The 22,767-nt window shown below is 40.3% G+C and overlaps 1 protein-coding gene and 1 long non-coding RNA gene across 3 annotated transcripts; both read left to right on the top strand.

Moving 5' to 3' along the window:
• Positions 1 to 191: 191 nt before the first annotated feature.
• LOC148725362 (uncharacterized) lies at positions 192 to 12,262 on the top strand. Its single transcript, XR_015990616.1, has 3 exons — positions 192 to 1,528; positions 2,452 to 2,499; positions 12,133 to 12,262. It is a non-coding gene; the product is annotated as an uncharacterized LOC148725362 (long non-coding RNA).
• LOC111338729 (uncharacterized) lies at positions 12,203 to 21,831 on the top strand. Of its 2 annotated transcripts, none has more exons than XM_022945244.2 (4): positions 12,203 to 12,993; positions 15,022 to 15,373; positions 18,378 to 18,584; positions 19,295 to 21,831. In XM_022945244.2, exons 1-4 carry the CDS (start codon positions 12,352 to 12,354, stop codon positions 20,341 to 20,343), a joined length of 2,250 nt encoding a protein of 749 aa, XP_022800979.2. In that variant the 5' UTR covers positions 12,203 to 12,351; the 3' UTR covers positions 20,344 to 21,831. The 2 variants fall into 2 exon arrangements, with proteins under 2 accessions (XP_022800979.2, XP_022800980.2); XM_022945245.2 differs by having other exon boundaries at positions 18,381 to 18,584.
• The last annotated feature ends 936 nt before the right edge of the window (positions 21,832 to 22,767 follow it).

A 22,767-nucleotide genomic window follows, 5' to 3' on the forward strand; every position in this document is an offset into this window, starting at 1 on the left:
AGATTTGTCTAATTTCTTGGGGGCGTTTTTTTTTTTTAATAAAACAATTATTCCACTCGCGCTTGTTGGATATGAGATGATTATAGCCAACGAGGTGCGTAGCGCCGAGTTGGCTATCTATCATCTCATATCCAACGCGCGCTCGTGGAATAATTGTTAAGTATCGTGTCTCTTGGGGCATTTTTCAACCAGTTTAACGATGTGGTTTGACAGGCTTACTAACTAACCGACGGACTGATTGTCTGGCTTACCAACCGATTGTCTGGCCGACTTACACCTAACTGATCCGCTGACTGACTGACTAACTGTCTGACTGAGTGAATGGTTGACGAATGACTGACTGACTAACTGTCAGACTAAGTGAATGGTTGACGAATGACTGACTGACTAACTGTCTGACTGAGTGAATGGTTGACGAATGACTGACTGACTAACTGTCAGACTGAGAGAATGATTGACTTACTGCCTGACTGACTGATTAATTAGGGACTTTAAGAAACCACGACGGCGACGCCAAGGAAGACTTCGATTAAAAAATGAATTTCTACTCTTAGTTAGAATTTAAAAAATGGCTGCAGGAGCTTACTGTCTCCTACAGCGCCACAGCTCAACTTCAGCATGACGTATAAAGTAGCCTTTGAGTTCGAAATGGAAATTAAAATAATTTGCCGTCGAGGTTTCGGTTCGCAGACGGCGCAAATTTTGGCGATTTCACGTTGTTGTTTTGCATAGGACAGCCAAGAAATGTTCAAAGTTTCAAAATGCACGTGCTGAACTATTGTTCTGCCAATTAGATCTCTTTTTTTTTCCACGTCCTCGTTGCCGTCGCCGTCGTGGTTTCTTAAGGTTCCTATTGACTGACTGACTGGCTGACGGACGGATTGACTGACTGACGGATTGACTGACTGACTGACTGACTGACTGACTAACCGGCCGACGGATTGACTGACTGACTGACTGACTGACTAACCGGAAATGGATTGCTGTCGGAGTGGACGAGAAAGAGTTTTAAAAAACACAGCTTTCCTCGATTAATACTCTTCAGCCAATTCGTTCCCAAAGGCCACATCCCCCCACGGGGAGGAAGCGAGGACCTCGACTTAGTTTTCCGCCCGCGAGGAATTAGAGGAACTGTGATTATTCCTGGCAACGATTTTTTATTTTCGGCGGGACAGGTAGGCTCTTATGCGCATGCGTAAGGTGCATTCAAGTGTAGCGTGGAAAGAAAAAAAGATACTTTTTCAAGTAAGGCTGGAAAATCAGACACTATCGTTCTCAGTTTTCACCGAGCGGCGTAATATAGACGGAATGGAGGAAAGCTAGAACGAAGCACACTGTTATCGTATAAAAACCTTGAGTATGCAAATTAGCGAGAGCCGGATGACAGCACGTGCAGTTCATGCTGATATTGCAAAGGCCAGGCTTACATGACACTACCTAAATCTTGTATATTGATAAGTACTACAGTAAATTTCCTGAGTCGCCATTGCAAGATAACCCGGTCACGTACAAGACAAATTCACTTCAGGTGAGGGATAAAGCTTTCACTACCTTAAACGCGCTTGAAGCTCGAAAAACTGTTACTAAATGAAAATTTCAAGGGTAGCGCTAACGGTAAACAATATTTCTTTTTCGGGGGCGCAAAGCTGAAAACGTGTTTTGGAAACGTTGTTGAAAGTCATTAATTCTCTGTAATACAAACCAGCTCGAGTGAACAGCATTTCTGACCGGCATGAAATAGATTTGTAGACACGAGACTAATAAATATTCGGAAGTACTGGAGGGACAGAACATTTTTTCCATGTTCAATAATCCACTCAGGAAAAATAAAGTAATACTCTTAATGATGCAGTCCTAGGTGGTACATCTGATATTGGCCAGATTTTTCCTGTCTTTTGTTCTCAGCACGAAATGCCCGTGCCAGTTTGCACTTGCTAATCATTTGCATATACTCCTCAACAACAAAGTTTACGTAAGCTAAAATATAGTGAACTCCTCGAAGTTTCTAACTCGGAGGCCTTCTATACTAGCGATTTGCTTCATCTTAATCTTTAGCAGTTGTGAGGGTAGGATCCGTTTTACCGTTCCGTTCAGAAACACTTCCGGCCGGTGTTGAAATACATGCATATGGTCTTCATTTGTTAAAAAATCTTTGGCCATGCGTCGCGACGCTTTAGCATTCCAAAGTACACTCTGAATTCCAACGTGCCTTTCTAACAAAGAGCATTTGATTAATCGAGGCAGCGTAAGACGCCTAAAAGACTATTATGGTATTTTTTTCTGGAATGATCTAATGTATTTCCTTTCACTGATCTTTATTTGACTAGATTGTACTTCTTCTTCTTTGCTTAACTAACAATCCTCGAGCTAGTTTTTTAGATGTACGATTTTCAGTTAGTATTATGAAATGCTTTGGGAAGGACAATGCAATAAACTGATTTATTTTCACAGGTTTCTGGGTTCCTGTTTTGTTTTCAGTAGTGGTGAAAGAGTAGAGAGGTATGTATAGTTTAGCGGTAAATGTATCAGCATGGAGATTGGTAGTCAAGAAGGTAACTAGCTTCCCTCTTCTTTATAAGTTGTTCATTTATCACTTCTCTACCGCGGCAACTTCTTCATCTTAATCTTTAGCAGTTGTGAGGGTAGGATCCGTTTTACCTTTCCGTTCAGAAACACTTCCGGCCGGTGTTGAAATTCATTACCTGCTCATTTATTTTATGGAGTACGAATAGTTGATGATTCCTATTGGATTGTCAATATCCAACTATTCACCCCAGGTTTCAATTCCGTCGAGAAAAATTTCACCAAGTTTCCACTATTGCAAATATTCTACCGGTTAATCTTATTTCGAAACGTTTCCGGTCAATGTCGAGATACATTAGCTGTCATTAATTTTATGGTGTAGGAACAATTGATGTTTCCCAAAGGGATTATTAACTTTCATTTACACCAGTTTGGACCTGCATCTTCAAAAATGTCCGCAGTAGATCTCGATGGTCCAAATATTTACTCGATGACCGTCAAAAGCCCAATTTTTAGCGAACAACAGCCAAAGGCAATCTCGTGCCTATGATAGATTTGACAAAAACGGAAAGTATTGGACGTAATGTCTAGAAATTTCAGCAGGCGAGACTGAAGAAGATTTTTGTTGCAAATATCAAAACCCCTTCAAACGTTACAAAGGGGTAGACAATTATAAATCTTTACTAATTTTGCTAAAAAGTCTTTTTTGTTCTTTAGCAAATGTCTTTCAATGTTTGTTTCTTTTCCTCGGGGGAAAGGTGTGAGAGTTTATCGTATTAAAATTCTTAATATTTCTGAGCTACTTGCTACACATAGATTCTTTTCATTCAGTTGTTCCAATCATGAATTTTTCGTCCAGTTCCGATATGTTTAAAGCTGCGATGCAGAGAAATAACATACCCGAATGTTGACAGTGCGTACTTTTAAACGATCTCACATCTTTTATCGAACATGCGTTTCGGCCTTTTTTGAAAAAATCAACTGTCTACCTGGCCGAGCTAATGAAATAAGAGCCCTGAAGATGATTGATTCGATTATGATGGCAGCATGACTCAGCCGTTTGCGTGAGAAGCAATGTAGCAAATTCCATTTAACAAATCGGTACTGCGTCCTCCTTTCTGGACCGAAATTTATATTAGAACTACAGCAACAGAGTTTATAGGAGAAAGAGGTCGGTTCTGAAGCTATGCTCCGTAAAAATTCATCAGATAGTAGGTTGAAACCCCTTTAATTAAAGAAAGCTATGTACCACCATTTTGGAAACGATGCACCTTGAAAGAATGATTTGCTACGCTAAAAACATTGAAGAGATTAAGATAAACCAAAAAGGGGCAAGAATGGTCAGAAATGAGAGAAGACTGTCACAAATTAAAAATGACAAACAAAGTCCCCTTAGATGTGTATATCGTTCAGGGACTAAAAGACTGCATCGGACGTAATTCTTCGAGAGGGATGGTAATGTCTTTAAAAAAAAATGAAAAATCTTTTACTTCGTTAGCATGGTAAAAGGGCAAACATATTCCAGTTTCGAAACTACCGTAAAATGATCTTCTGCTTTCGTAATGAAAACAAAAACAAACAATTCTGTATATAGATAAACAGATATTGCAGAAGATTCTCGCAAATGAAAGTGCAACAATCAAGAAAACGCTAACTCACCGTTTTGTGAACCTTAGAGGTGAATTTTTAGTGAAAATGTCAAGAATTTAAATTTATGGAAATTTTTTCCCGTAATTATTATTCTTTTACAAAGTGGAAGCGTTCCGATGCATTTTAGAGTGACCTTTCGAATGATTCAATGATTGATTGATTGCGTGCGATGTTAGTTTAGATACGAAACATTATCTTCCAGGGCTTCCCGATCCGAATTTCTACACCGTGTTTCACCCACTGTTTAGTTTAGGCAACACGATAGATATTATGATTTTTCCGCCAGTTTCAACTCAGTGTCGACATTTTGTCTTAACGTCAGCGTTTGATCAGACTACCGAAAGTCGATTGACGAGATAGAGCAAGCTGCGACAACCTGAGCTAAAATAATGCACGCCTTTGATTGGCCGGCCACGCCGTCAAGCTTGCACGAACATTACTAATTGAAAAACTGACGGTGTGGCGACAGCGCTGTCTCACAAATAAAGCACGACTGCTCCAGAACCAAAGCTTTCTGACCAAGAGAACAATCGAAGGATTACAATGATCAATCACACACACAAAAGCAGTGAGATTTGAAGCGTATCATTTGTTGTCCGTGATGACGTCAATGGGGGCTTCCAAGCGGGGTACGCCGTCCATGCGTGAACGTCACGCCGGTTGTGATTCCGGCGGTTCATTCCTGCACGATACACCGTAAGAGATACGAGTTAGATAAGAAATTCTCCGGAATATTTGATCGGACGCGAAAAGGGCGCCCCTTGGTTGGGCAAAATTTTTGACAGATTCTTATCCTGGTAATCATCGGATTAAGTTTTGGACGCGCTCCCAACGAAGAGGTTGCATTGCAGTCCGGGAAGGCGTGCGTGATTTTTTCCTGACCAGGTGCGTTGAAATCTTTAATCTTGAATCATTAAATATAACTTCGTCATTTTGTCAGCTGCATTTGAATCGTTGTTTGGGATTACGTTTTCATCTAAAGGCGAACAAGTGGTCTTATCCGCATCGCTTCGAAATGAACACAAAATCAAAATTATAGAATGGCGCAAAATTTTTCCTCGTTGTGTACTGTATGTCGTGGTGAAATAGAATTTTTCGTGTTCGGACTCAACAAAAACGGTCACCGGTCAAACGAAAATGGCAGGCAGCACAAAAGTTCAGTTATTATAAGGTGTAAGAGGTGATGTGTAAATTTCTAGGTCAAGGCCTTTTGCTCAGTCATTGTTGACAATAAATTATTATGCTTTGAAAATGAAAGGCTTTGATTCAATTGTGGCTGTGCCGGAAAGAATTTCAAGAGATACCAAACAGGACGCGCAGACGAGAAGAACCTTTTCTTTTCCAGCTGTTAGGGCCTACATACAATTATCCTTATGTAAAAGCGGTTATGAAAATCCTTTCATACTTTTTTCTGATAATTTCTCCTGCTTAAACCAACCAAACTATACATTACAAAGTGAAAACTCTCACGCATTGCCATCGCAGTATGTAACTCTTTGCGATATAGTTTGCAATATCACTTCTTTTACATCGGCCGGAGTGACTCCAGTGAAACGCAATCGACTCAGTGAAAGCGTCGTTTAAGTTTCTTTGTCAGATTTTTTCTTTCTTTTAAGCTACGCTTCGTGAACTTACAAAATCAACAGACCAATATTCCAAGGAAGTTTCTCTAGAAATTTGGCTATGAGCCCGTTACTTGCGAGGTTGATGTGCAGGAGAAAAGTTTAGGCTCGTTGTCTAAAGATAGCGTTTAGTAATTGTAGCATGAATTTTAAATCGGGCGAGGTTCAAAGCGAGTTTAAATTTAGCTCGCGCTAATGAAGAAATTGACTGAATGATGGCTATAAATCGTAGGGTTTCATCAGCGAGATCGATCTGCACGAAGAATTGATCGTGGCATGATATACCAGACTTTGGCCGGCCTGTTAAAATCAAATTTGCACTTATAGAGGGGAGACCAGTGAAACTGTTTTCTTCCCCCAGTTAAAACATGATCCATTCAAGTAAATGCCTCGAAATCCTTGTAATGTTTTAACGTATCACAATGATCAATTCGCTAATTTTGTTCGCTGTGGCAGTTGTAGGATGATACCACGCCAATCCGATCGAGTTCCACTAAATTGATTCTTAAAATCTTTTTAAGGAGTAACTCAATATCCCTGATCTTAGTGTTTGAAACACAACGATAAATTCTAGGTTGTATGATTTTTGTGCATGTTATCGAAAACTGACTTCTCCTCTAGAAACCAGCGAGAATGATCAGTTTAAGATCATTATGATATGATCATCTCTATGTCCCTTGTTGTTAACCACAGCTCAATTTCAAAGTCGCTCATAATGCACGTTCCGACTTGCTTCTCTGTAAACATACTCGTTGGAATGCCCATTTTGTATTGTTTATATTTAAAATCAATCTTTTAATGAAATCTAAAAGCTCTTCTCATACCAATGTTGGTTATTGAAATTGTACTAACCCAAGGAGCTTACCATGGCGAGCTCTTGTGAGAAGAAGTAACCGAGATGTAACCATTCAAAGAAAGCTTACAGTAACCATGCTGTTATTGAACACTACATGCAGATCACAAGCCAAGGCAGTGTCCGTTAGAAGCCAAGTTACAAGTTTGTGAAGACATTGTTATGTAGTGGGTCAATCGGCGAGAGAAGATTTAACGCTAAATTGCTCGTCGAAACTAGATGCAATTCAAATAGATAAACACCTTGGCTTTTTCAAATTCACTTTAGAGGCTTACCTTCTGTTATCGACATCTTGTTGATAGCAAGCAAATTAAAATCCAAGGGTTTTTTCATGCGACTGCTTAAAATTCGCGTTTTAACACAAATAGATAACCGATTTACTAGTGGACAATACAGTAACTTACTTCGACCCATGTCTTTGGTACACGAGGTCAAATAAACAGCTCAGTACCAGTCTATTGTGTCCCATTTGGATTTAATATCTCTTTCATTGAATTCTACAACGGAATTGTTATTATTTTTTCTTTTGATAAGAAAGTATGCTTCGAATTTCGAGAATTCTAAAATCTGTCTAGTTAAGTGGCTTCATGCCAAAGCAACGATGGTGTAGACGCTCAGACATAGGTGCATCTCTCAAATAACCTTCACTGAACTGAAATCGAGCTTCGACGGCGAAAAGGGACATGTCAAATAACGTGGATGAAATTCAGTTTATGGGATTAAGGAGAGTCTAAGTGAAAGTAACGTAAATGTTATTACAAGGCAAGATGACCTCGAACTCGTGATACAGTACACAGATGAAATTCACGAACTCATTTCCGGAAAATCCTTCTGTGGAAGTGGCCGTAAACTACAAACAGTTGTTGGAACACGGTGGTTCTATAAAAGAAACTTGCAATTATTTCTTTTTTTGTGATAACCTAACTTTCGTCGGAACATTGTTTAGTATAACTGAATTCTGAAAATGCAACTTGCAACGCGTACTCGAAGACATACTTGTGTTGCATCCAATTGCAACGTTACTGGAAAGGCAACTCCATGCCTCTCTGTTTGGTGTGGTTCAGTAGCAAGCCTGAAGTGAAACTAAAAGTGGTCCTTCATTCATCTGAGAATTCATTTTAATACGACGGAAAAAGAAAAGGCTCTTCATTTGGTTTCTCATCTGATCTCTCGATAACTCAGGAACCAACTTAACAGCGAAAGCTAAAATGCAGGTATTACAGGCATTCCTCTTCAGAAATACTATTTCACAATTCGGTGTAATTTCATAACAGAGATTGATCAATACAAAAACTTCTCAGAGCACACAACACTGAGCATTTATTGAGCCTATTCAATCGAAAAACTCCTTAAAAAAAAAAAGCGAAGCTAAACAGAGTGCTAAAGTCACAAGTCTCGGCAAAAGGGGTAAGGGAACTTTCTTTTTCTGCCAAGCTCAGAAGTTTAGGGACCTAAGGTTCAATACTGTGTTCATGTCGTACTTAACAAGGACATAAGTCCCTTAAAGCCGAGAAGAGTACATCCTATGCAGTCATAAAACGTTAGCCTAAGGGCAGACTGTAGTTTTTTACAAAAGAAAGAGAGAATCGCTGGATTGGCCGACATCGAAGAACTGTTTAGTTCATTTTATTTGGTAAAACACTGTTAGTCCCTCGGTTATTCACTGTCGTAAGCTTGTACAATTAACAATTAAGTTTGCTGCGGAAGTGCTTAGAGATTGTTTTAGGCAAGACAAACTAGATGTTTTGCCAGCAAACATTCTGTAATATAAAGTCAAATTTGTATCACTCTATAGACCTCTCTTTTCTTTAAAGCCATGGCGCACATCGAAAACGAACGAGTAAATAAAAAAACTGCATATATCCAATGGAAATCAGACCATTTACAAATTACAATTGGAAACCTGAAGCGTCTCCTGCGTTTGTGTGTTAGTTGACGAATGCAAAATTAATTGTTCTAAGCGGGATGACAACTGTCGAGAGTCGTAACTGGCGGGACCCTTGCAGACGGCGAAAGAAACCTTTAGCCAGAGTGATCCTTGAAACTTCTCCGATGCTTTGCAGCCTGCAAGCGGAATAGTCTGACCTGTTGCTATTTTGGTTCACAGACTACTCAGGGCGTTTGCCGTTTCGGTGAAAGAACTTAACCGGATTGTGAAACGTAATTTGTCGAAGCACCGCTCACCGCGAAAACAGGGTACTGAAAATATATGAAAAACTTTAACGAGAAACTTTGGGACAGTTAATGTAAAAACACACAGAATGGCATTCAAAAGTCTTGAAAAAACGCAGACGAAAAAAGTATTGTAAAAAGTCATAGAAAAGAAACATATTGTCGAAAAATAGGGGAGCTATGGTGAAACTAAACTCAAGTCAATATTCGATAACTTTATTTTCTTGAATCTTTCCGGCCCAACCATATGTCACCTATTAGACTTGGCGTCAACCTTCAGCTCAAATTGGACGGCAAGTAAGAAAAGTAGTAATGTTGCAATTTACGAGAGAGAATACAGCGTTTCTTTGAGTATAAGACATATATATATATTGTGAAAATCATTTCCATGCCTTAGGCATGCACGCTACTGGATTTTGGCAAAAATCCAGAACTCCAACTTGATAGCAGACAGATTTCCTCTAGAACTTGTTAGAAGTTGCTGGAATTTTTCCGCGAGTGTTTTATGGAATAGCAATTCATTTTTTTAATTTACTTTTTCTACGATCATGGTTCATATTCTGTATTTCATGCAGCTAGAAATAGCTAAAGAAAAACCGCAAGGTGATGGAACATTCTTAGCACACTTCGACTGAACTGATTGACTTGACGCTTGTGTTGCGCATGGCTAGCAGAGCAAACAAAGAACCTATTCTCCGCTGTTAACCCAATCATTACAAAGATCACTTTGTTCAGTTTCTAGGCCTTGAACTGTAATAACCTCAGCTGTACAGATTTCGACGAGAATTTAACAGCGTTTTTTGGACGTTCTTCTCCAGTTTTGTCTAGCGTGTATAAAGGTGGGAATGGCTACTTCTTAGACTATCCAGTTACAACTCTTATCATTACAAAACCTTTAGGCTATATAAACAACTAAATCATGATTGTTGGGGGTGTTTTAATCCTCGCAAGAAATGCCTACTGCATTTTCCTGATCAATGATAGAGACGTTTGTCGAGTCTCTTTAAAACACTGTACTGCAACATATATTTTTTACTGCAGGAATGAAACAATATCAGATTTCTTAACTGATGTCACCTTTTCTGCAGTCTTCGGCATAGATGAACACTATATACTATCAAACATTACTCAATCTGAACCACGTGTATTGTATCAAGGGATGTTGTTAAGCAAGGAAGTCATGAAGCGAAAAAAGGGGTTCATTATTTCCTTTCAGTTTCATGATCGGTAGCATGATATCATTGGCTGACAAAAGATGGACCATATTTCAATCACACGCATGTTCTAGCCTCTCTAGGTCTAATTCCACTCCTAGCAGGACCCATACATGCGCATACACGATACGGCTTCTATGCAATATTGCACCTTTCAAGAAAAACGAGGGAACAAGAAAGCATTTTGACAACAAAGTCACACATTCCCAAGATCCTCAGAAACATTTCGGCCAGTAGCAATACGTAACAGAGGGATTAGTTTTTTTTTCTTTATTCTTAAATAAAACCTTTCTTCAAGGGTGACTGATTTTTATATATAAGCCGGCGTAACTGATATGGTTGAAACCTCTCTTTTTTTAATCATCCGCATGAACCAACAGTCGATTGGATATCACTTCACCTTTTTTAAACGCGTCAAATTTAGCCATGAACTCATTAGTTGTGAGTCGTTACAATATATTGTACTTTGTAGAGCATTTACAGGTATGATTCGGCTTGACGCCTTTTTAATACAACGCGGGTTTGCGACATGCAAGGTTATTTTTAAAGTCAGTCGAACGCTAACAATATTAGCATTACTTTCCCTCATCGAACGAGTATCCATCTCGAATCCATCGGACATCCGGTGCGATAAGTAAGCGTGCATTTCCTGAGTCAAGTGGGTGAGCAGCCGTCGACAATTGGAACGAGATAAAGCAATTGTGTATCGTAAACATTTGAACAAATGAAATGTTTATCCTGGAAGCATTTTCAGGACAGCGTAGTCGCTAGGGGGGGTGGTATCGTTCGAAACTAGCTGAATCATTTCACAGTTCTGTGCTTACGAATCTTTGTCATATCGAAGCGCATGATCCCCTTGTTTTCTCAGACCCTTCCAATAAGCTTTTTATGTCAGCGTATAAAAAAGTATTGATATTAATAAAAGAAAAATAATGAAAATCTGGCATTAAACCAAGGTCCGATTAAAATTCAACCGCTTGAATGGTGCGAAGATATCGCTGACGGCTTGGGTTTGGCTGACAATTACAGCGAAACCACAAGGCTGATATATTCCACTTTCGATATCGTTGAAATAGTCAAAGCAAACGCCTCTACTACTTGAATGAGTTTTGAATATTGCGCGACCGTCGCGTGACTGAAGAACAGAATCAAGTGCAGAAGGATTTCGCTTAGGTACTCTTAATTCTTTGAGAAATAATTTCCTTTGATTTTAAAAAAAAAAAAAAAAAAAAAATATGCAGAAATAAACCTTATTTATCCTGCATCAGTTGTCGCCCAGTAATTGCGGTATTAATTTACTGACGGCCGTTCCGGTGTAATTGCGAAATCGCGCAAAATCTCTGCTGCCCGCCAGTATTAAACTGTCAAGAATGGTAAAAATGCTTCTAGCGAAATCTTGCGATCTCTTTTGCCTTTTCTGTGTGGTCAAATGCACCTCAATTGATTCCCTCCTCCGGCCATCGCTCTCGGCATTCTTGGTGAATCCTTTGCTGAGAAGAAGAAGCAGTTTTATCGCTCGCTGGTTATTTCGATGTTTAGTCTTGATCTTTTGCGTGGGCTGAATGACGTCATAACCCTACACTAGAACAATGGATTGATTATAGAAAAGGCCGTGGGACGTGTTCTTGCATTATTTAAATACGACAGACGTGCTTAAAACCGTGAAACTGATCTTTTTGCCTTGCTCCGGGGAGAATAATATTTTGAAAGGCTAAACGGTGTCGAGGATATATATAATTCTTTGGCAGCGACGAATTTTTGGCGATGTCAGCGTTAGGGTTGGCGACAAACTTAGCAACTTTTCACGAGTTCCTGTCGTGTTTGGCGGAAATGTGACGGGGAAATGTTTTCTAGCCGAAAACGGAAGGAACTTGATTTAAAATTGGGCTATCGTGATTTCGAACGCAAGATTTCGGTTTCTGAAAAATCAAAATAATGGCCAAATTTAATTTTGCGTTCTCTTTATGACAAATTGGCTGGCAGACACAAAGTTAGTCTTCATGACAGAACAATGAAATACCGTAATAGTAGACTCGCTATTCACTCAAATGGTCGCTTTCCATTGGACGATCTAACGATTAACGTTTCACTCCGACAGGTCGCCAGCCAATCAGACAAAAGCGATGCCAGCAAGGTATCACATCAAATAAAGAGCGACAGGTTTTATCGGCGACAGACGGCACAAAGTTTGTCGCCAACGCCGCCACTCCAAAACACAAACGTACGCGGAGCAAACTTTGTGTCCGTATGATAACTTCCGAGGAGGTTCGCAACCAAGCCGTTTGGATGGAGCTGCAATTTTTTTCGCGTCAAGGACATGAAAATGGCTGCGAGTGACTCTGCCGAGACAGTGCCGCCGCTTGGAGAGACAACTACCGGTTTGTCACATGCTAATGAACTTAAGACACTGCGAGAAAAACTTGGAACCAGCGATAATCGTGACGAATCTCACGAACTAAATAGCGACCGCAGCATCTCCGCGCAAATGCCCCCTTTGAATTCTAGCACAAACTCGGTGGCGAAGCCTGCCGGTCACGGCAGCTTTATCCACTCTGAAAGTTCTAGTTTCAACGTTAAAATAGAGCCCAGCGATGCCAGCCAAAAAAATATAACCGGCGATCCGGTTCGTAGCTTTGACAGTGTTAGCAGCGAAAGACCAGTCGGGTCTGATCAAGGACTTGTGACGGAAGAGCCGTTAGAAATTCAGTGCGGTGAGAATGCTGCCCTGCTGTACGTATCTAAATTGTGTCAAGGAAGCAAAGGACCGTGTATTTTATTTCAAAACGACTGGCTCACACCGAATGAGCTTCAGTACATCAGCGGAAGGGAAACTGCCAAGGACTGGAAAAGAAGTATTCGCTACAAAGGAAAATCTCTTAAGAGTTTGATTGCACGCGGGTTGATAAAAGTTCACCCGCCTATATGTGATTGTCTGGGCTGCAGGATCTCGTCACCTGTGGTAAGAATTGCTTTTCTCTTTTTTAACATCCCCTAACATAACAAAATGCTTTGGTTGAAAAATAGATTTCTCTACTTTGCTGGTTACAAATCTTGTAGTGCGACGCCACCACTGTGATGAGGCTGTTTTTATGCTTGCCAGCAGTGCCAGTGGAGTGTTATTTTAATCACACTTATTGTTTATGTCGTTACCGATCTTCGTTTCGTTTAGCATAGCTGGCATTAAAGCTAAAGCCAAGTTCCCGGGCTAGGGCTGAGGTAAACGGCACTCCAATATATGCAGACACCATTATTAATGATTGAAAAACAGCTAGCTTATTCCGCCCCCGGTTCACTTGTAAGAAGCGATTTATATTTTGGAACAAACACCTTGAAAAATTAATGACAATAAGAAAACACTGTGAAAGTTAAGACGATTACATTCCGTTTTAAAAAAAAGTGTGTGGGAAACAAGGGAGAAAAAGTGACCGAAACTGGTTGCATGCGCTTGATGCTATTTGAAAAGAACACAGGACTTTGGTGAAATGTTTGCGGAGGCTATCGTGGTGACGGAAAAGGCGGTGCACCGGGGTGATAAAATTGACAGCTTTCAAGAAACAATAGCTCTTGAAATTGTTTCACAGTTAGGGTCCAGCTGGAACGGGGGGCCTTTATGAAACAGAGTACATCAGACGGTCTACAGTGAGGCTAGTCTGCTTTGTGCAACAAAAAATATTCCATTTCGCGGCAGGAGATGTCTTCAGCGAGCTAGTTGTGTCGTTCATGTGTGAGAGTGAGTTGTTAATGCCGGCTTTTGTTCTATTGTTGGCTCGATTGAACAGAACCTGAAAACGTTTGATTATATTGACATCGTAGACAAGATATTTCAATCACTGAATTTTAATCATTGTCTTTTTGTCATTTTTACGACGGAACTTGTGTCTAAATAGGGAAGAAAGTGACATTCAACCCGTTCCGCGTTTGGCACACTTCTGCACATTATATAATTACAATTCGAAATTATTGTTCTAAAGGGCACGATCCGCCCGTTTTTTGACAGATGACCAGCTTGACAATACACTTGGCTTTAGAACGAATGAAAATATTTCCGGCTAGAAGTTGAAAAAGAAATGACAAGTTCACTTTTCATGTCCGGCGACTGAAGGTCATACAGTTACCTCAACATTGTTGATAACAGTTGCGCATTCTAGACGAAGGCTGTGGACACGTATCATCAGCTGGATATTGCGTGCAGATATCAATATTTTCCACGTTCGCACCTGCGTTATTTTGGAAAGATATTTGAAAATCTTGTCGTCTTTTGACGGGCTCAATTGGCAGTAATTTCCGAAAGCTTCGCACTGTTAAACCAAGGAATCGATAGAAGGGAAAAACCCTAGAGTGGTTTGCATAGCTGCCTTTTAATATAATTAATAAAGCTTACGTCCCATAGGTCAAATGTCAGCATAAAACACGGCTTTACTTGAGTAGCTTTTGTGCGCCTCACAGACGTCGCGCAAATTTTATCACGTACGCACCAACTATTGTATTTTTTTGCACAATTCCTTTCGTGCTGGTCCACGAGAGGGAAAATTAATGGAATTTTTATTGGCGTCGATCTCTAATATATCCTTTTAATGCATTTTACGGATTATCCTATGTAAAGTGTGACTCTTTCCCGCCCGAGGTTCTTAACTTCGTTTCCATAAATGGATAATTATCCCAACATTTATCGACTGGAATAAATCTTACGCCGCGATCAGCTCGATATTCATGTTATACTTCATGTAAGGCGGTCGTCCTTGCTTATCTGTTGTTTATTCCGCTCAATATTGTAAACACTGTGGCAACGCGCTATGTTTATAGAAGTAAGTATTTAACCTTTATTTTCGCAATTCCTTACGCCGGCTGCAACAGCTCGAGGGCAGCTTTTGTAAGCGGGCAATATTCATGCTATTCCCATTGCTGGCACAGTTCGTTTAGGCTTGTTACAATCGACACAGCAGTGCCTCAAACCTTTCGTTTATTTCATTTGTCCTCTTGGAAACAGAACCGAGGAAGATTAGCGAGCAAATGCAGTGTTTCCTCTCCACCCTCTCCTGCTAGGAAACGCAAGGACTCTTCCAAGGCGGTCTGGAGACAAGATGGTTTCGAACCTGGGTTACATTTCGCCGGTACCAGACAGAGCTCTTTATCTGACCTAGAGAACTGCACAAGCAGCCAAGTTCGCAATGGTGGCGGCGGTTTGAGAGATTCGCCGGATTCAAACTCGTCCACTGCTTCGGAGTGCTCTGAGCCCTTAGACGACAGCCCTTTTTCTCCCGCAGTCGAACCTCCAAAACGAGCCCGGAGTTTATCTCCCCAAAACTTGGGAAAAGTCAGCACCATGAAACGGCGAGCTAGTAAGTTTGGTCAAGGTCTATTTTTAGAAAAACTGATTAATGTTTGTTCATTCACCAACTGCGCGGATCTCCTTTCCCTGTCCCTATTTACTCCTTTTGCAAGAAAATAATCACTTATCTCAGCTGTTCAAGGAGTAGTGTAGTCAAAATATCACCCGTTCTGGGTGAGAGCTCTTCTTTAGAAGAAGAAGAATCTGTGAGCAATGGTTCAAGCTTTACACAGCTGTGATCACAGTGCTCTCATGTTTGAGTTGCAGATAACCTGAGATCGTCTAAGCCTAAAGTTATTTGAGTTTAAAAAAAAAAAAACGACAATTTCGCAATTCCTTATCAAGTGATAAAGTTCAATTTTGCAGAATAATTAATTAAGCATTTAAAAATATGACATTAACGGTGAACGATCGAAATACTGAATTTGTAATTGGGATTGTCTTTTTTTTTATCGACGCTCTAAAGCGTTCAGGTCTTTTTTGAATAAATCTCTATTGAATTGAATTAATCGCAAAATTATCCCTAAATTTCTGGTTCTTTCAAGAGTTCTTCTGAAGCAAATTTTGCACTTGACGGGTTGCATAAAAGGATCCAGTATCTTCTTAGGTTTGATTTCTCAAAACAATATCATCTCTTGGAAAACGCCTGTCGCTATTCTACTAGCTTTAATACGCGATCTAAATTTGTATCTTTATTTTCGAACAATGAGCCTTTAATATCTTTGCCGGGTGTTTCCAGGCGAAATGAATGTGAAAGGAAACGACAGCATTTTAAGAAAATTGGAGAAGAAAGCATCCGTGCGCGCAAACATGGAAGGTTTTTTTTTGGCGTAAGGCTTGACTTTTCTTAAAGAATAGTTTAATATCTTGTTATCATGATGCCAATCAAACAGAACATTGTGCGTAGATTGCTGATCAAGGTCAAGTTAAGGCAAACTTTGCCATTTCAGCCAAGAACTTCCTTAAAAAATTTTCGGCCTATAGCTTTTTAAACACAATTCTGAGAAGTGCAAACAAAGTTCTTAGGTTTTGATGCATGTTGTTAGGCTTAGGACTCTGTTATGTTTTTTCATAATGTTATTTTTACTTAAAAAAAAAAAAAAAAACTTGCAAAGGTTGGATAGTTCAAACATAAACATCTGCGTTCAGATTTATTTCTACATTTCACTTATTTCAGCCTAGCTTTGTCTCGCAGAGGAGAGGGAGCAAAAGCACATTACGAAAAACAATTTAGTAATACCTTCCTTTTCTTGTGCGTATCAATTCCGTTTTCACGAAGAAAAAGTATCTTTGACTTTCGTGTCTAAACATTTACAACTGATACTTCTACTGAGTAGGGAAAATAATAAATTACCTTAAATGAATCAATCTCACACGACATGTAATTAGCTATGAATATGAACGGCAGGAAACTTCAGAAAAAATGACTTTGAAAGCTTTACTAACGCTTACCGAAGAGTATTTTAACCCAATCTTCGCATTTGAAAACCTGGTGTACTTTTATTTTCGCAATTCTAATGTCATTCTGGAAGCGATTGATAAGCTCAATATTTACCTAACTTTTACTTTGTGAACGTATGATTTAATTTACTACGATTTGGTACAGACTCTCAAATGTGTTTAGATAGACGAAACGAATATCCTAATATATATCTGCTCAAATTACTGGCATTTCGAGGGCACCATTAGATTTTTATTCAGTCATTTCCATTTCATGTTAAACGCCTAGTACTGAATTAAAAGAAATTTGTTGTAAATAGTTAATTCGCCATTTCATCTAATCGTTAGTACGTGAGAAAATGTTGTTTCAGAGGCAAGAGCGCGTGGATTAGTGACGTCACTGATCACGCTCTGGGGAACCGTCGTGTCTGCAGCAAGTTATTCTATCTTGCTTGCAAGTTAGCAAAGAAATTAATTTTGAATAATAACTTACTTTTCGTGCCTTACTAAGCCGGATTAACTCTTCTCTGCTGGTTACCAACTTTAACACCGATTTTCCTGATGTACTTTCAGAGCGGAAACACGTTATAATTAACTGGTTACTGCGAGTGCTCAATTCGCGAATGCAAATCTTAATTAAGGACTTAAAAATGTTCGCTTATGTTTCGTAGACGAGAAGAGGAAAACAGAGCTTGCGGACGCGTTTGTAGAACCAAAAATGTGCAATATTTACGCTGGTTATTTTGACTTGAAGACAGTATGCCAAAATATCAATCTCGTGTGGGGTACCCTTGTATCCCGCAGGAAATGCCATCTCTAAAAGTAACACAATATTACTCGCTAGTCCCAAAGCTCTTTGTCTTTTTCGCGCCGTTTTGTACGTCGTGTTAAGATAAGAAGTCTTTTGGTTGTATTGCAAATCGGTAACAATCTTTCACAATCTTGACCTAACGAAAATTTAGGATATATGGCGCTTCAGTGAGACCGGGCTTTTGTTGTTGCCATGACAACATATACATGAGCAAAAATCAAATCAGTATGGATGTCTGCAAAGAAATCCTTTTCTAAAAGCTATGAATACAAGAATATGACAGACATATCCATGACTGTTAATTTGCTGTCTCACAAGTGTGATAGGATTTACGTCTGCAAGTTAACGCTGCTCTGTTTTGGCTGTATGCAATATACAAGCCAGGGTGTCTGAGAATTGACTTGTGATGGACATGCCTGAACTTTGGTATACTGATGAGGGCGGTGGAAATCTGTCAACACACGGCCGCCTTAAATTATTGCTTGCCTCTTATTTTACTAATAAACTGAGCCGCAACGCTTCATAAAATTTTCATTTCATTGCCTTATAGAAAAAAAGCAGTGTTCTGGTCTTATTGTAGTATTTGCTATTAGATTGCACTGAACAAATGGCAGTAATAGTTGAGGAAAAGAGTACGTTCAAATAAAGCACAGACCGAGTAAGGAGGAAGTTCCCTTTTTTTCCCAGCCACATTGGATTTGTCTGTCTCGCAACAACTGGTTTTTTAACTTACATTCGTCCCCCATCTGTTTCCCTTCCGCAGCAGATAGGTTCCAGTTTGACCCCAGGAACACGTTCTTCTTCAGGGATATCCCCCCGGAATGGGTAAATGCTACTGTTGTTGATAATTCCAAGCAAGCTAGAAGAGATCATACGCCTCGCATTTCTCCCTCGCAAGAGACTGGGGGATCTCCAGGGGGACCCCAAGGAGCTTCAGCTAGAGGAAGTGCTTTCAGGGCGGTCCACCAAGGTGAGGAGAACATTGTTATGGCTATTTCCTGAGACAAAATAAAAAAATGATCACATGCTTGGCGCCCTTAAAACCCTGGTGTGATACCTCTTGAGTTGTTTCGAAAATGTGAAACGCTTAGTAGGAGAGAACAGATCAACATAGTTTCTTTCTGTGTGGTCGTAAACTCTATCCCCAATCTCTCCTAAAAAAAAAACCAAGGTGAACTTTAGCACCAAGGATTCAACCAAAATGACTACCATGTACATATATCATCCATCATGACTACCATGTACATATATCATCCATCACACACGTAAGGAGAATACTCAAACTTAGCAGCTAGTAGTTGCTAATTTCTCGTTACTAATTTACATGGACGTAAGTAGCAACTAGAGGGGAGAATTCGCAATAAATTCTTGAGGGTTTAAAAGGTTAAATATTGGTTGCAATCTCGAACTGGACAAGGTTTATTGCTTAACTTTCATTTGCTTGGTCTCACAGAAAAAATGTATGCACAGATTGCCTCGTGAAAGAAAAGCTTGGTCTCACTTGTGACTCCGTAACGGAGTAAGGTGGGTTTTAAGACTCGCTAAGGGTAACGAGAAAGGGTTCGGCTGCTGATAAGAAATTTCAAAAATGAAGTGAGGAACATTGGGTAAAGTGGCTCTCTAACTTTTGTCTGAAAGCCTGAGGGATGTAAAAACATTTTCCTTTTTTGGTCCTCCTAGATGCGTTAAATTCGCACAACGAGAGAGCCGCTGAAAACCAAGTTAACCAGGATATCCTAACGCGGGAACTGACCGCGCGAGCAGGCTCGAACTCCAAGCAACAACAAAAACCACAATCAATTAACTGCCAACCATTCATCCCGTTCACTCAATTACCCAGCCCTTCCCCTCTCGTAAGCCCATCTCACAACTCGCCGAGGTTGTTACCAGATCCCCTGCTGTTGGCTTCACCTCACAACCCGAGTATTTACCATCAAGCCCTCCGTGGCGGGCTGCCGGGCGTCTCATCTGCCCTCCACCAGAGCCTAATGCACTACAGACTTCTGACGCCTCCTACTCAACACAACCCACTGACGCAGAACATTCCTTTCCAAACCTCATTCATCCAAGCCAATGCAGCTGCTGCGGCAGCCGCCCGCGCTGGGCTCCAAGGCCTCCCAGTCTCACATTCGTCGTTGTCCATGCATCGGGGGTCAAGATCTTCATCACCCAGGAACACACCGTTGGTCAATGGTCACACGGAAGACAATAGTTATGTTACGAAGGCCTGGATTTCGAACGTGGAGGATGAGAGACCTGCTCCTGAGGTTTGCCAAAATAAGAAAGAAACTGAAGTCGACAGCGAAAATCGACACTCTCAGGAACTGACCGCTGACCGCGATTGTGTGATCCGAAGAAGTCCTGAAGTGAATACAGGCTCAGAGGAAAGGCAAAGTCCAACAGCCACACCCAAAGCCTCTCCGAACCCTAAAGAATCGTCACGAGTATCACCTCACAAGCTAGTGCCTCGTTTTCGACCAGATTTGAACGAGAATGTACTGGAATGGACAGTTGATGACGTATATCAGTTTGTCGCTTCGTTGACGGGGTCTACTGAAATTGCGCATGCGTTCAGGACGGAACACATTGATGGCCATTCGCTTGTTTTGATGCAGGAAGATCATTTGTTGAATCGAATGTCAATCAGACTTGGACCCGCCCTTAAAATCATTGCGCAGATCAAGAAACTCACTGAGAATTTAGAAATGGAAAACGGCACCTCGAATTGAAAGCTGAATACACCTTGAAGAGCACGAAGATCTCCTGCCAGACGATATCGTTTTCATCCAGGGTTGCTTAGTAGTTTCGTATGCTCAGATAGTTTGAAGTTAAACAGGGTTCAATCCGTTTGAAAGGGAAACTCAGAACATAGTGACGATCCATTTGAACACGACTTGGGTGAAAATATTTGATCTTTTAAGTAAAAAAAGTAGTCCCAGGAAAGTTCAGCGACATTTATAGATCTCGTGAAAGCCATAGAGGGAATTTTTTCCGTGGGGAAAATCTCACGACCCTTATAGCTACGCCACATGGCCAGGGCGAAGTTCACTTGTAATACGTGTCACAATTAGACTATTTCCGTTAGGTGATCTTCATTTCGTCTAGCAGTCGAACCAAAGTTATTTAAAGACCTCAAATCTCTCAAGGTATGGCGGATTTAACGCATTTTCATTATCACATGGTACGTGAGTAACGCCCGTTAGTCGCTAACTTGATCTATTATCACAGTTTTACTAACCCAGCGGAAATCGTGATCAAGATTTTAGCATTTCCGCCTTCTGTCAACGCGTGTTAAGCGTACGTGCGTACAAAACAATTCAACATTTTTTTTATCGACGGAAAAATGTGGCTGGGAGTATTTCGAGTGTGAAAAATGTCTGTCGTATTTCATCACAGAACCACAAACTCAAAACATGTTTTCAAAGGAAGTAAGCTTGTTTTCGAATTGTGTGTATACAAGCTTTGGTATTTTTTGTTTTTTTTTCAGAGTTTTTCTAGAACGTACATGTTGTGCATCCCGTTCTATTCAACAGAGTTAAATTGTAAATTGGCAAGGTGTTTTCTGCGCGTTTGTGATGGGAGGCTTCGAATAAATCGGGACGACATTTCTTTTAGTTATATTAAAAGAGTCGACAAAAATTATCGCTTAGAGTCAAAAGCGTTTAAAAAACGCTCTTTAATTTTTTTTATACATATCTGGTCTGTAAAAAAGAAACTCGTGTAGAACTAAGTTCGACAGCCCTGATCTACATGAGATTAGGTGAGAAAATAGCTTGTAAATTAGAGAATATTTATAAATACTTTATTTCTTGCGACCTTATTTGATATTGTTCAGAAAGAAACCATGAGGCAACTGTTATAGCTTTCGCATGTTTAGGGGACGAGCAGTCCTTCTTTCCGAGAATAGTCCATATTTGGAATTTCGCGCTCAGAACGATGAGGATTGCGAGACACTCGCCCACACAAACCATCTCGGCATGGGATGAGCGCGCGTGCGCGATTGTTTCACACCACGCCGGACAAACTGGAAAGAAGGTCTCCTCTTTCAGGAGATTCATGTTGCCCCCGCTAGATTTCACGGGTTTATCGCTGAAGATAAATCGTTTTGCCTTCCTCGGTGCAGGTTGCCGCGAATTTAATAGAATACGTTGACGTTGACGCATTGTAATTAGAGCTAAAGAGTGTCGATTTTGAGAAATAAAAATTCAAAATATTTACTTCTTTTGTCCGTGTTACGAGACTCAAAACAAAAAAAAATCGTCAAGCAATCATCGAATGAAAAAGAATGAGTAAGAGAAAGAGACTGAACGAGTTGAGGACTGAACTTTTTACACCCTAATACCAAAATTCTCCAGGCTGTTCTTTATGTATTTTCTCTGGTACTAACAAGAAGAATTTGTTTAGCAACAAAGCTCCTTAAGTTGCCGATCATTTTCTTTATTCCCATGACCTCAATAAGTGATTCGGCAACATAATTGCTAGAGAGAAATTACTTGCTGGTCAGGTCATTCTCAGGATTTAAAGTCTTAGAGCGAAAGCAAAGCGTCGAATGAAGATTTGACGGACAAAGAAAAAAATGGCGACTAAATGAAGGAAGGAGCAAATTTATGGCGAAGTTTACACAAAGAGAACATATTTTCTCTTTTTGCCAAGCCCAAAAATCTTGCAACCACCCCAGTCAGTGGTAAAGATCAAAATATAGACACGCGATAAAACACGTTCGCAGACTACGCTGGAGCGTTACCTTGGCAACTGCAACCTCTGCGTCCGCTTGTTTGCTGATGTCTTCACGCCCGCTTTTTACTTTTCGCTCCTCTCTACGATCTGAAGGCGTGGCACAGGCTACTATCACCCCTTCCCAATTCCCTCCTAACGTCAACCAGCTTAAATGCGCTAATATGGCGGTCATTCGGTCATTTACTAATTATAAGTCTGCAAGTTCAAGGTGCATTTCGTGACTTATGGGCTCATATGGTGTAATTGCACCTATTTCAGTTTATAAAATTCTCAACACAATTACTGTCTAACACTGCGCCTGCCCCGTACGTCCCTGTTACTCCTTAATCGAAACACTTTTTAAAGGTTTGGAATATGCTCGCGTGTTTTCTTTGAATTGATCACTCTGTACAATAATGTTTAAAAAACGGATTTCA

The sequence above is a fragment of the Stylophora pistillata genome, chromosome 8 (assembly GCF_964205215.1).
Source record: "Stylophora pistillata chromosome 8, jaStyPist1.2, whole genome shotgun sequence".
In the NCBI taxonomy this organism is placed as follows: Eukaryota; Metazoa; Cnidaria; class Anthozoa; order Scleractinia; family Pocilloporidae; genus Stylophora; species Stylophora pistillata.